The 12,792-nt window shown below is 46.2% G+C and overlaps 1 gene segment (V, D, J or C); it reads left to right on the top strand.

Annotated features, from left to right (window-relative positions):
• Positions 1 to 11,491: 11,491 nt before the first annotated feature.
• On the top strand, positions 11,492 to 12,094 carry LOC123792270 (immunoglobulin heavy variable 3-74-like). The segment is given in 2 exon segments: positions 11,492 to 11,602; positions 11,706 to 12,094. Coding segments are annotated over 2 exon segments (435 nt in total).
• Positions 12,095 to 12,792: the final 698 nt, after the last annotated feature.

Here is a 12,792-nt window from a genome sequence, read left to right as displayed (position 1 = left end):
AGCAGCAACGTCCACAATAGCCAAACTGTGGAAGGAGCTGAGATGCCCTTCAACAGAAGAATGGATAAAGAAGATGTGGTCCGCACACACAATGGAGTATTACGCAGCCATCAGAAAGGATCAACCATTGCATCAACAGGAATGAAACCGGAGGGGTTATGCTAAGTGAGCTAAGTCAGCAGAGAAAGACAATTATCACTTGGTTTCCTTACAAGTGGAATATAAGGAATAGCATGGAGGACATTAGGAGAAAGAAGAGGGAAAAGAAGGGGGGAATTAGGAGGGAAGATGGACCATGAGAGACGATGGACTCCAAGAAAGAAACTGAGGGTTTTACAAGGGAGGCGGGTGGGGGGATGGGCAGGCCTGGTGACGTTTATTAAGGAGGGCACATATTGGGAGGAGTTAAGATGGCAGAGGAATAGGGGTCCCCCTTTTCAGCTGGTCCCCTGAGTCGCGCTGGATATGCACCAGACCATAATGAAAACCCACGGAATCAGCCCGAGATGCAGGAAGATACATCTGAATCTCCAGAAATGAACATCTCCAGCACTGAGTATTGAGGTACGAAGAGGGGAGCCGTGAATCCACGCACAGAAATCGGAAGATAAACTAAAGGGAGAGGAGGGCAACGCAGTCAGGAGCCAGGAAGCAGTAGCCACCTGCACTGGGAAGCAGGCCAGACTTGCGGACCCGCACCCACAAGTGCGCAGACTGAGACCGTGAGCCTGGGCACGCCCCTGTGACCAGACTGAAAATGGGCTCTCCAGAGTACCCGCGAATCACTGAAAGAGGGAGCTCAGGAGCGCGCACCGGAACTGGGGGCAGCTGGCGGTTTTAGACACACAAAGAACAGAAACATGCTTGTGCTGGAATTGAGGGCTGGGACACCGGCTGTGGCGCGCACAACACAGGACGCTGCAGGGTGTTCAGCAGCACCGACAGAAACAGAGTTAAAGAGGCCAGAAGAGCCCAGTGGAGAGCAGACTGAGATCTCTCTGTTCTGAGACAGAGGCTGAGATTCGGCCACTGCTGCTCTGACGATCAGAAGAGGCACAGCAAACCGCCAGGGAAAGCCGCCAGAGAAGAAAAGCCTGGAAATACCGGCTCACTGTGCCCATCCCCATCCCCCCTCGCAGGGGACACGGAGACTCTACCCAAACAGGGTTCCCAGAGTATCAGCGCGACACGCCTCTCCCCCAGAAGGCAGGCTGAAAAATCAAGAAGCCCACATCCCTAAGGTCCCTATAAAACAAGTGCACACTGCCTTGGTCCTGAGCAATAATTTGGGCTCTGGACAACCCACAACCTCTCCTCATCACAATGAGGAAAAGGAAAATCTCCACCCAGCAAAAGAAAAAAAAAAAAGAGTCTGCGGCCTCTGCCACAGAAATGATGAATATGGATATAACAAAATTATCAGACATGGAGTTCAGAGTAACAATGGTCAAGATCATGTGTAGACTTGAAAAAATATTAACAAAAATATTAACGAGAATTTAAAATCTCTAAGGGCCGAAATGAAGGCAAATCTGGCAGAAATTAAAAATGCTATGGTGGGGAGGGCACGTATTGCATGGTGCACTGGGTGTTATACGCATCTAATGAATCATCGAACTTTACAGCAAAAACCAGGGATGTACTCTGTGGGGACAAACATAATATAATAAAAAATATTTTAAAAAATAAAAATGCTATGAATCAAATGCAGTCAAACCTAGATGCTCTGACGGCCACGGTACATGAGGCAGAAGGACGAATTAGTGAACTGGAGGATGAGATTGTAGAAAGAAAGTTGAGACAGAAACTTGGCTCAAAAAATCCAATCTCAGGAATGTAGGTTACGGGAGACTCAATGGACCGTTCCAATGTCAGAATCATCGGCATCCCTGAGGGGGTGGAGAAAGAGAGAGTTCTAGAAGAGATATGTGAACAAACTGTAGCTGAAAACTTCCCTAATCTAGCAAAGGAAACAAGCATTTGTAGGAAGATCGGTAGGAGAAGAACGGGATAAAGAAAGGGGGGTAATCAGAAGGGGGAATGAAGCATGAGAGACTATGGACTCCAGGAAACAAACTGAGGGCTTCAGAGGGGAGGGGGGTAGGGGAATGGGATAGGCTGGTGATGGGCAGTAAGGAGGGCACGTATTGCATGGTGCACTGGGTGTTATACACAACTAATGAATCATGGAACTTTACATCAAAGAGCAGGGATGTACTGTATGGTGACTAACATAATATAATAAAAAAGAAGATTATAAAAAGAAAAGATCTGTGTCTTGATGCCCCGCAGTGTTGATCCCCTCTGCGACCCTGGTGTGCTGGCCCTACATGGGGAGGGGCATTATATATTCTAATGGTAAACCCCTGTGACTCAGTTGGACTGGGTGTGAGACGGGACCTTCATGAGCTGTTCCAGAGATTACCTCATTCCATAAGCACAGGACACCCCATGAGAAAGCTCTTCCCTGTTGCAGGTGCAGAGTGGGGTGTGGGACTGGCAGCATCCTGGCTTCCAGGATCTGCAGGAACATGAGGTCCAAGATCACATCTGAGGGTCTGTGCTCTACCCGTGGGGACCAGGACACCCCATCAGTCATGCCAGCTGGAATCTGTGGGTGTTCAGAGACTCAGGAATCTGACCTCCTTCCTTTGGCTCATCCCATCACCTCAGGGCAAACTGTAAACGAGGAGCTTGACATTGGTAATTCCGTAAAGTACTTGCTAATACTAGGGAACAAAGGATGCCCAGAGAACGAACAATGAATACAGAAATGATGAAATAAACAAGAAAAGCAGTATATCACTATGAATTCTATCAGGAGTTCTCAGTGGAATCGAAGAAAGCAAACAACGTGAACCTGCTAATTTGTAACCTTACAAGAATCTTTCCCCTACTACCATGTGTGTTGAAATCTCCTGTGTGTGAGACAGAAGTTAGGAGGAGAGGAAAAGAGAGAGAACATGCAACAGAGAAAATGACTTTTCCATTACAGATTCATAAATCATAAAGTCTTTATAGTACATGCACGAACCTGTCCATGAGGACCTCATAGGACAGAGAAATCAAGGTAAAGAAGCTCCATATTCCAGACGCTGTGTGAACGTTCACGTCCAGCTTCCCCTTCATCCTCCTCTTTCCCATGAGGATTTGGGGTCTGGATGGAGATGGGGGCACATCCTGGGGCTTGGACCCCTTTAGATGCCTGTGTAGTAGGGTCTGCATGTCTCACGTTGTGTGGGAAGGGAACACTTCTCTTTCTGACTCAATTAAATGTGTTCCTCCCTAGAACCATCTGTCTCAGGGTGAGTAAAGTACCATATGACTTGGATTTTAGGTGTTATTTTTTATTTAAATTCATTTAGCCAACATATAGTACATTAGACGCAGATGTAGTGTTCAACAATTTATTAGTTACATATAAACATTTCTGTTCCATGGATGTAACTAGAGGGTATCGTTCTGAATGAAATAAGTCAATCAGAGAAAGACAAATATCACATGGCTTCACTCATATGTGGAACATAAGAAAAAGTGCAGGGGGGGGCGCCTGGGTGGCACAGCGGTTAAGCGTCTGCCTTCGGCTCAGGGCACAATCCCGGCGTTACAGGATCGAGCCCCACATCAGGCTCCTCTGCTGGGAGCCTGCTTCGTCCTCTCCCACTCCCCCTGCTTGTGTTCCCTCTCTCTCTGGCGGTCTCTATCTCTGTCAAATAAATAAATAAAATCTTTTTTAAAAAGTGCAGAGGATTATAGGGGAAGGGAAGGAAAACTGAATGGGATGTCATGAGACAGGAAGACAAACCAGGAGAAACTCCTAACTATAGGAAACAAACTGAGGGTTAGGGAAGGGAGGTGGGTGGAGGCATGCGCTGACCGGGTGATGGGCATTAAGGAGAGCACCTGATGTGATGAGCACTGGGTGCTGTACACAACTGATAAACTATTGAACACTACATCCAAAACTAATGATGTACTAAGCGCTGGCTAGTTGAATTTAAATAAAATTTAAACGAAGAGGAAAAGAAGAAACACATACCCACTTAACGCCCAATCCCTCTGCCTTGCGATCCACATGGATGAGCTTGTAAATATTTGCATATAGTTCCTAACACCCCCTTTTGCAGACGGAAACATGGACCATCATTTCCAGGACCCATATCTGATTAGAAGGAGAGAATGGCCCTAAGAACGTGAGCAATCACGGTCTGGACCCTGGACTACTGCCTCATCCTCCAGGTATGTGAACAGGTGAATCTGAAGGTTAAAATTGAAGCCCACAGTCAAACAGCCCGACAAGAGAACACAAGAGAACCTTTGTGAGGTTTCCAAATCTTCATCAACTCCAGCACAAACCCACTCAAGTAACTGGGGCTGGAGAACAGTTCAGGCAGAACTCAGCCTAGATCACTAGGAACAGGCTCAGTGGGTCTTCACACCACCCACCATGGGGACACCAAGAATTAGGGACTGTCACCAGGGCTCAGGATCTTTTAATGCTTCCCCGTCTCTGCGGGGACCCACATGCAAATCACCTGGGTGCTCCCAGAAGAAATCGGCATCACAGGCAGAGGCCAGCGTGCTGGGTCTCCATCCTGCAGACAGCCATGCAGATGCTGTGGTCCCTCCTCTGCCTTCTGGCAGGTCCCCTGGGTAAGGGTCTGGACGCTCTGGGATAGACGGGGGCCTTTCTGTGGGATGGTACCGACTCACCATGACTCTCTTTGTCCCTAGGTGTCCTGTCTCAACTTACACTTCAGGAGTCAGGCCCAGGACTGGTGAAGCCCTCAAAGACCCTCTCTCTCAACTGTGCTGTCTCTGGGGGCTCTGTCACCAGCAGTTACTATTGGAATTGGATCCGCCAGCGCCCTGGGAGATCATTGGAGTGGATGGGGTATTGGACAGGTAGCACAAGCTACAACCTGACTTTCCAGGGCCGCATCTCCATCACTGCTGACACGTCCAAAAACCAGTTCTCCCTGCAGCTGAGCTCTGTGACCACCGAGGACATGGCCGTGCATTACTGTGCAAGAGGCACACAGAGGAGACATCAGTGTGAGCCCAGACACAAACCTTCCTGCAGGGACACAGTAGGAGAGGACAGCAGGGGCCCTCAGAATCCACCAGGGAGAGCTCAGGACACCAGGGGGCTCTCAGGACACCTGGGGGAGTTCAGGTCACCAGGGAGATCGCAGGTCACCAGGCGGAGCTCAGGTCACCAGGGGGTGCTCAAGACTCAGGGGCTCTCAGGAGACAAGGGCACACTCAGATCAGCGTGTGGCACTCAAGACCCACAAATACACTTTCCACACCAGCAGCAGGTGCAGGTGGAGAGTAAACGCTCGTCTCCTGTCACCGTGTGGGGCATCCTCTCCATAAAACAGTTTCCCCAGGGGCCTCTCTCGAATAATGATTTCGTCTTACTCTTACATCTGTGAATACAAAGGTTGGTTGTAACAGCAGAAAACTATACTTCCATGCACAAAAAGCAGAACATCACTTACACGGCTTCAGCTTTTCCCTAAATGACAATTAGATACAGACATTCTGATGTCAGTCTGCCAAGTCTGTAAAAGTTTCAGCAGGACTCAACAACACAGCACCACACAAACCAGTGTACGATCGACGAGCCAGTAAAATAAAGTTCATGCTGGACATCAGGCACAGAAGCATCATGAAGCCAAAGCCAGAGGTGAAGGGCCCTAGTGTTGGGGGCGTTGTGTGGACACCATGCTCACAGCATCTAGGTAGCTGACATCATCCAGAAGCAGAGGGACCCCCACCAAGCTTGATACAGTTGGTGAATCAGATGATACGACACACACATGGGAGAATACACAATGCTTATCGATCTCAGGGAATGTCACACAGCGTGTCAGAAATGCTTTAATAAAACCAGGAAAGGACATGACATCAGGGATTTTCTCATGGCTCAGTGCTGGAAAAGTCCCAAGGGATCTAGAACATCAAAGGCACAGAATCTCGGCTTTCCTATCCGATGTCCCATGTGTGGTGCAGGAGAAGACAGAGCAAGGGGGCTTCTGGTGTAGTAATGAATCATCAGAAGATAAAGTCTCATGCCTAATTCCATGCAACTAGAAAAATAAGTGAAAAGGAAGAGAACTGATCAAATAGGTGAAGACCACCTGAGTCCCTAGAAATGAGAATGATAACATATAAGCTGACAATACTAATAAGGAAGCTATTAGAAGTGGACTGAGGTCTTGCTGGGTGTCTGCAGTGGAAGCTGTCCACTCCCCAAGGTCACCAGCTGGTTCTGAAGGTTCTGTGTTCACCGTGTGCATGCAGAGACCAGAAGCTTCTACTGGATCCATGAGAATCCTCACTTTGAGGAGCTAGAGGGGAGGGGCTTTTCATCTGCAAGGAATCGCTCATTGATCCTCAGTTGTTGACTTCAGCTCAATGTGTGTGACCTCCACCATCCTCACAAAGAAACCTAACGACAACGTGATGGGACGAGGAGTTGGGCCTTAGGGAGGCACTTAGGTCAGGAGGGTGCAGCCTCATGATGGGAGTAGTGCCCTTACACACCACGAGTGAGAAAGCTCCCTGCCCCCTGACCCCATGTGAGGTGACAGGCAATGGACAGCCCAGGATGAGGGTGCTCTTCAGACATCACATCTGCCTGCACTTTGTCCTGAGTTTTCCAGACTCCAGCACTGTGAGAAATGAGTGTCTGTTGTTTAAAACCACCCAGTCTGTGTACAGTGTTACAGCAGCTGCAACAGAATAACACATTTCTTTTTTGATAATGATTTCATTTATTCATTTATTTGACAGAGAGAGACACAGCCAGCGAGAGAGGGAACACAAGCAGGGGGAGTGGGAGAGGAAGAAGCAGGCTCCCAGTGGAGCAGGGAGTCTGATCTGGAGCTCCGTCCCAGGACAACGGGATCACGCCCTGAGCTGAAGACAGACGCTTAATGACTGAGCCACCCACACGCCCCAAAATCAACATTTCTAAAAACAAGTATTTAGATCCCCCAGATCCCCTTCTTGCCTCAGCTCAGCAGATGGCTGCCAGGCTATTCTCATCCCAGTCAATGTTGAGATTTACTCTCTGGGGAGGTCTCTGAACTGCAGGATACCAGGCACATGTCCTAAGCCCTAGTCCTTAGACCCTAACCCTAACCCCTGAATCTAACCCTAACCTAACACAAACAGTAACTGTAAACATTACATGATGAGGGAATTGAGTAAATAAATGAATAAATACGAATTCCCATGTGTGAAATTGAGTTCCATGAATATCTACATAATAGGAAAACCCCCAAAGCTAAATAAAGTCCCTCATCGATGCAAAGGTACTCCCCCACATCTACGCCAGGTTAGTTGTTGCCGTGGAGACCATATAAATAATACATTCTCTGAACTCCACACCTTCAGTCAGGCTAGGAAGCAACTTGATTGAAATACCAGAAACTGGAAATGATCCCAATCCTAAACAACTGCTTAAAAAAATAAAATTCTCCTGTGTTCATTGTCTGGAATGCTGCCAGGAATTAATAGTGATTTTTGCTACACACAGCAAAATGGATGTGTTCTCAAGGATTGATGCTGAGCAAATTAAGCCTTAAAAATAAAAGCACATATATCATAATAAAACATTTATACATCCTAGAAAATTAAAGCTAGTCTACAGTAACATGAGAAAAATCAGTAGTTATGTGGGAACAGGGTGAAAAAGATAAGACAGGAAGGAGGAGTTCCAGGGGAGAAACAGGAAGATGTAAGAGGAATCTATTTTCTCACGTGATAATGTTGAGTCTAACAGCAGTGATGACCATATCACGCACTCTACACGTGTGCAGTGCATCCTGTGTCAAGTACACGCATCACAGCCGTTACAGATTCTCACACAGATGACTCAGGAGCCACGCAGACATAGTGACATGTTAGAGACTTGAAAGTACACCTGCACAAACCCCGATTCTCTCTGTATTTCAGGTAAAGTCCGGAAACAATCATCCTGTCCCCATCACAGGACGAGTTCCACATTCGTCATCAGCCTGCCCACTCTGTCCTGCAGGTGGTTCAGGGAGGCAGCAGGTCCTGTGAGTGGAGCTCAGGTCCACGTCCTGGGTGCATTCTCACCCCAGACCTGCTCTTGGACACCCCACAAACCCTCTGCACTTCTGGGGATAGGTTCATATCTCTTTATGCAGTAACACGACAACTGGGCCCCAAGATTTGTGTGAATATGTAAAAACTAAGCAGCACACCAAGCCCAAGTGTGTATTCTGCAAAGTCATATAATCAAAAATCCGAGTTTCCCAAATGTCACTAGCACCAAATCAAAGGCATTCACATCTGATCTGGTCACTGCCCTCTCTGTCAACATAGGTCCCAAGCTGGCTATAGAGTCAGAGGACATGAAAATAGGGCCCTCCCGTCACTGATTAAACCAGCCCAGCCCCGACCCCAGCAATGGGAGAGAAGCTCCAGCCCCAGCATCCCAAGGTGTTCCCATTCAGTGATCAGGAGAGGACACAGAAAACTCACCATTGACTTTGTGCTTGGCTGAGTTTTCATGGACACTATTTAAAAGGTAATTTATGGTGAACAAGAGACACTGAATATGTGAGTGCATATGAGTGAGAGAAACAGTGGATGTGACACAGATTCCTGACCAGGATGTCTTGTGTTTGCAGGTGTCCAGTGTGAGGAGCAGCTGGTGGAGTCTGGGGGAGACCTGGTGAAGCCTGGGGGGTCCCTAAGACCATCCTATGCAGCCCTGGATTCACCCTCAGTAGTTCCTGGATGAATGGGGCCTGGCAGGCTCCAGGGAAAGGGCTGCAGAGGGTCTCATGTATTAGCTATGATGGAAGTAGCACAGGCTGGGGAGTCTGGGGACATGAATGTGTAACTGTCTCCAGAGCAGGAGGACAGCAATGTTTTAGATCATGCATGCAGGAAGGAAGAGTGAGGGAGTTAACCATCACACATCAACCTTTGGTAAACCTGGGCATCCATATGCATCTCTGTAAATCACACTCATTCTGAATACAAAGAAAAGAACACGGTCATAACTTCACCTTCTATGATACACATCTCCTGCATGTAACCAAGAACACAAAATCCCTTTACCAAAGGAAAGAAAAACATTGATAATCATATATTCCTAGCAGGGGACTTCAACACCCCCCTCACAGCAATGGACAGATCATCTAAGCAGAAGATCAACAAAGAAACAAGAGCTATGAATGACACATTGCACCAGATGGACCTCACAGATATATACACAGCATTCCATCCTAACACAACAGAATACTCATTGTTCGTGAGTGCTCACGGACATTATTCCAGAATAGATCACATCCTGGGTCACAAATCAGGTCTCAACAGATACCAAGAGTTTCGGATCATTACCTGCATATTTTCAGACCACGAGGCTTTGAAAGTGTAAATCATTGTGAAATCATTCACAAGAGGGAATTTGGAAGTGAAAAGCACCCTACTAAAAAATGAATGAGTGAACAAGAAAATTAAAGAAGAATTTAAAATATGGACTCTGGGAAACAAACTGAGGACTTCGGGGCTGGGGGAATGGGATAGGCTGGTGATGGGTAGTAAGGAGGGCACGTATTGCATGGGGCACTGGGTGTTATACACAAGTAATGAACCATGGAAGTTTACATCAAAAACTAGGGATGTACTGAATGGTGACTAACATAATGTAATAAAAAATAGTATTATGAAAAAAAAAAGATTACGGACCAAATGCTACTCAGGAATAAGGAAAGATTGAGGCACTTAATGAATGGCAGAGGCTAACATAGGTGGGATAAAATTTCTTTGGGGATATTTTAGTTCTGTGAAAGTCATGTTTATGAATTTCCTGTCTTATCGTTCCTTTGATCTTTTAAAACGTGAAATAGAAAATAAATGTCCTAAGCACAGGTAACGTTGAATAAACAAATGTTTGAGAATGGCAATCAGACCACTAAAAATGGCACATGCATTCAGAGAGGAGATTGCAAAGAGGTACACATGCTACTGCGAGAAAATGACTAAAACAATAAACGCTTAGCTCAAATCCTGAATGTTGGACAGTATTAAAAAATCAAAAGGAAAGGACTGAAATCAAGTGTAAAATTAAAATGTAATCATATAAATTTCATCAATAAATCATCTTCGCTTATTAAAAATCAAAATCATGGAAGCAAAGGAGAAGGAAACACAGCTGTTCAAAACCTTTAGGAAACAACAAAGGTGGTCCTAAGGAAGAAGTACACTGCAATACAACCTCTCTCAAAAATTGAGAAAAACCTCAAATCGACAAGCAAACTGTACACCTAAAGGAGCTGGAGAAAGAACAGCAAATAACACCTACCAAGGAAAAGAAGAGAAATAATAAAGATTAGAAGAGAAACCAATCCAACAGAAACCAGAAAAACACTAAAACAGATCAATGAAACAAATACATTCTCTGAGCTCCATATCTACATCTGTAGTGAGAAGCAAATTTATTAATAATATCAGACACTGGAAAAAATTCTTACCCCAAACAACCACTTAAAAAATAAAATTCTGCTATGTTCACTCTAAGGAAAGCTGCCAAACACTAAAATACATGATTCTTGCTACAGACAGCAACATGGCTGAATTCTCAAGTATTTATGCAGAGAAAAAAAGTCCTACAAATGAAATTACATACACTATAATTGCACATTTATAAACCCCTCAAAATTAAAACTAGTTTAAGTAATAGGAGATATAGCCAAGGTATGTGGGGACAGGGTGAGAAAGGGAAGGAGGAGGAGGAATTCCAGGGAAAATACAGGAAAATTTAGTGACAATTGGTTTGCTGAATCTGGATAATGCTGATTGTGACTCCAGTGTTTATCACATGACACATTCTGCATGTGTGCAGTGCATCCTGTGTCCAGTACACTCATCAAAACTAATAAACACAGAGATGACTCAGGAGGAACATATAGATATTGACATGTTAGAAAATACACCTGCATGAACCCTGATTCTCTCCTTACTTTAAGTAACTCTAGAGCAGGTAAAATCATCCTGTCCCCATTACTCGAGGGGTTCAACATGTCTCACAAGGTTGCCCTCTCTGTCCTCGGTGTTCAGGGGCAGGAGGTCGTCCTTGAATACTGGGGCTCATTCTACCCCTGAATGTGTTCCTGGACACCTCACAAACCCTCTAAAATTCTAGGTGTAGGTTTATGATTCATTTGGCACAACATGACACCTATCCTGCAAGATTTGTGTGAATAGGTAAAAATGAAGTCCCACATGGAGGCTACATACAAACAGGGGAAAGTTAAATAATGAAATATGGTATTTTTTCAAATGGTCAATACCTACAAAACAAAGGCAGTCACATCTCTTCTGTTTACTGGCCTCTAAGTCAGCATAGATCCCAAGCTGAATATATAGTCAGAGGTCATGCAAATAGGGCCCTCCCTCTGCTGATTAAAACAGCCCAACCCTGACTCTGCAGCTGGGAGAGGAGCCCCAGCCCCAGGGTTTCCAGGTGTTCCAATCAGTATCAGGACAGAACACAGAGAGCTCACCATGGAGTCGTTGCTCGTCTGGGTTTTCCTTGTTGCTCTTTTAAAAGGTAATTCATGCTGAACAAGAGACATGGAGTGTGTGAGTGGATCTGAGGGAGACAAACAGTGGGTGTGTGACAGTTTCCTGACCAGGATGTCTTTTGTCTGCAGGTGTCCAGTGTGAGGTGCAGCTGGTGGAGTCTGGGGGAGACCTGGTGAAGCCTGGGGGGTCCCTGAGACTCTCCTGTGCAGCCTCTGGATTCACCTTCAGTAACTATTGGATGTACTGGGTCCGCCAGGCTCCAGGGAAGGGGCTGCAGTGGGTCGCAGGTATTGATGATGATGGAAGTAGCACATACTACGCAGACTCCGTGAAGGGCCGATTCACCATCTCCAGGGACAACAGCAAGAACACGCTGTATCTGCAGATGAACAGCCTGAGAGCCGACGACACGGCCGTGTATTACTGTGCAAAGGACACAGTGAGGGGACATCAGTGTGAGTCCAGACACAAACCTCACTGTAGAAGGGGATCTGGACCAGCAGGGGGTGCACACTAGTCACCAGTTCTGTCCTTAAGCCCCAGGAGCAGCTGCAGGTGGAGGTTGTGGGCAGGTTTCCTGTCAGGGTCTGGGGCTTCCTCTCCATAGAGCAGTTTCCCCCAGGGGCCCTCTCCTCAGACATGATTCTGTGCTTACCTAAACACTCTATGGCTTAGAAAATAATTTAATGTGAAAATGGCTATAGTAAAAACCACAAAAAACAGAGTCACTCACAATGTTTATTCCTGTCCCTAAATACCAATGAATTACAAATATCCTGATGATCAGCAACTGAACCTTTACAGGAATCACAGCTGCACTCACTGTGCATCACAGGACCACCCAGCTCAACGTGCAAACTTGCTAGAAGCAGCATTAAATGCCTGCTGGACATGAGGCTGCAGAGGCATCGACAATCCAAGACAAGTACAGAAAGAGTCTTGGTGGGGGTCAATGTCTTAAACCAAATCACAGCATTAGTGTTAGTGACAACATGGGAAAGCTGTGGACAACTTCCTGGTGTTGTGTGGATGTTGATTCTGAAAAGATATCTCTCTCTCTCTCTCTCTCTCTCTCTCTCTCCCCCTCTCCCCCCCTCTCTCTCACACACACACACATACACACACACACACACACACACACACACACACACACACACACGCTCCCAGTCACTACACAGGGGCTAAAACCTTTATCACATTCACTTAATTTTATAG

Source organism: Ursus americanus, chromosome 26 (genome assembly GCF_024610735.1).
Source record: "Ursus americanus isolate L20-20 chromosome 26, mUrsAme1.1.p, whole genome shotgun sequence".
Taxonomy (NCBI): Eukaryota; Metazoa; Chordata; class Mammalia; order Carnivora; family Ursidae; genus Ursus; species Ursus americanus.
The sequence above is the reverse complement of the archived record's forward strand: the minus strand, read 5'-3'. Positions and strand labels throughout refer to the sequence as shown.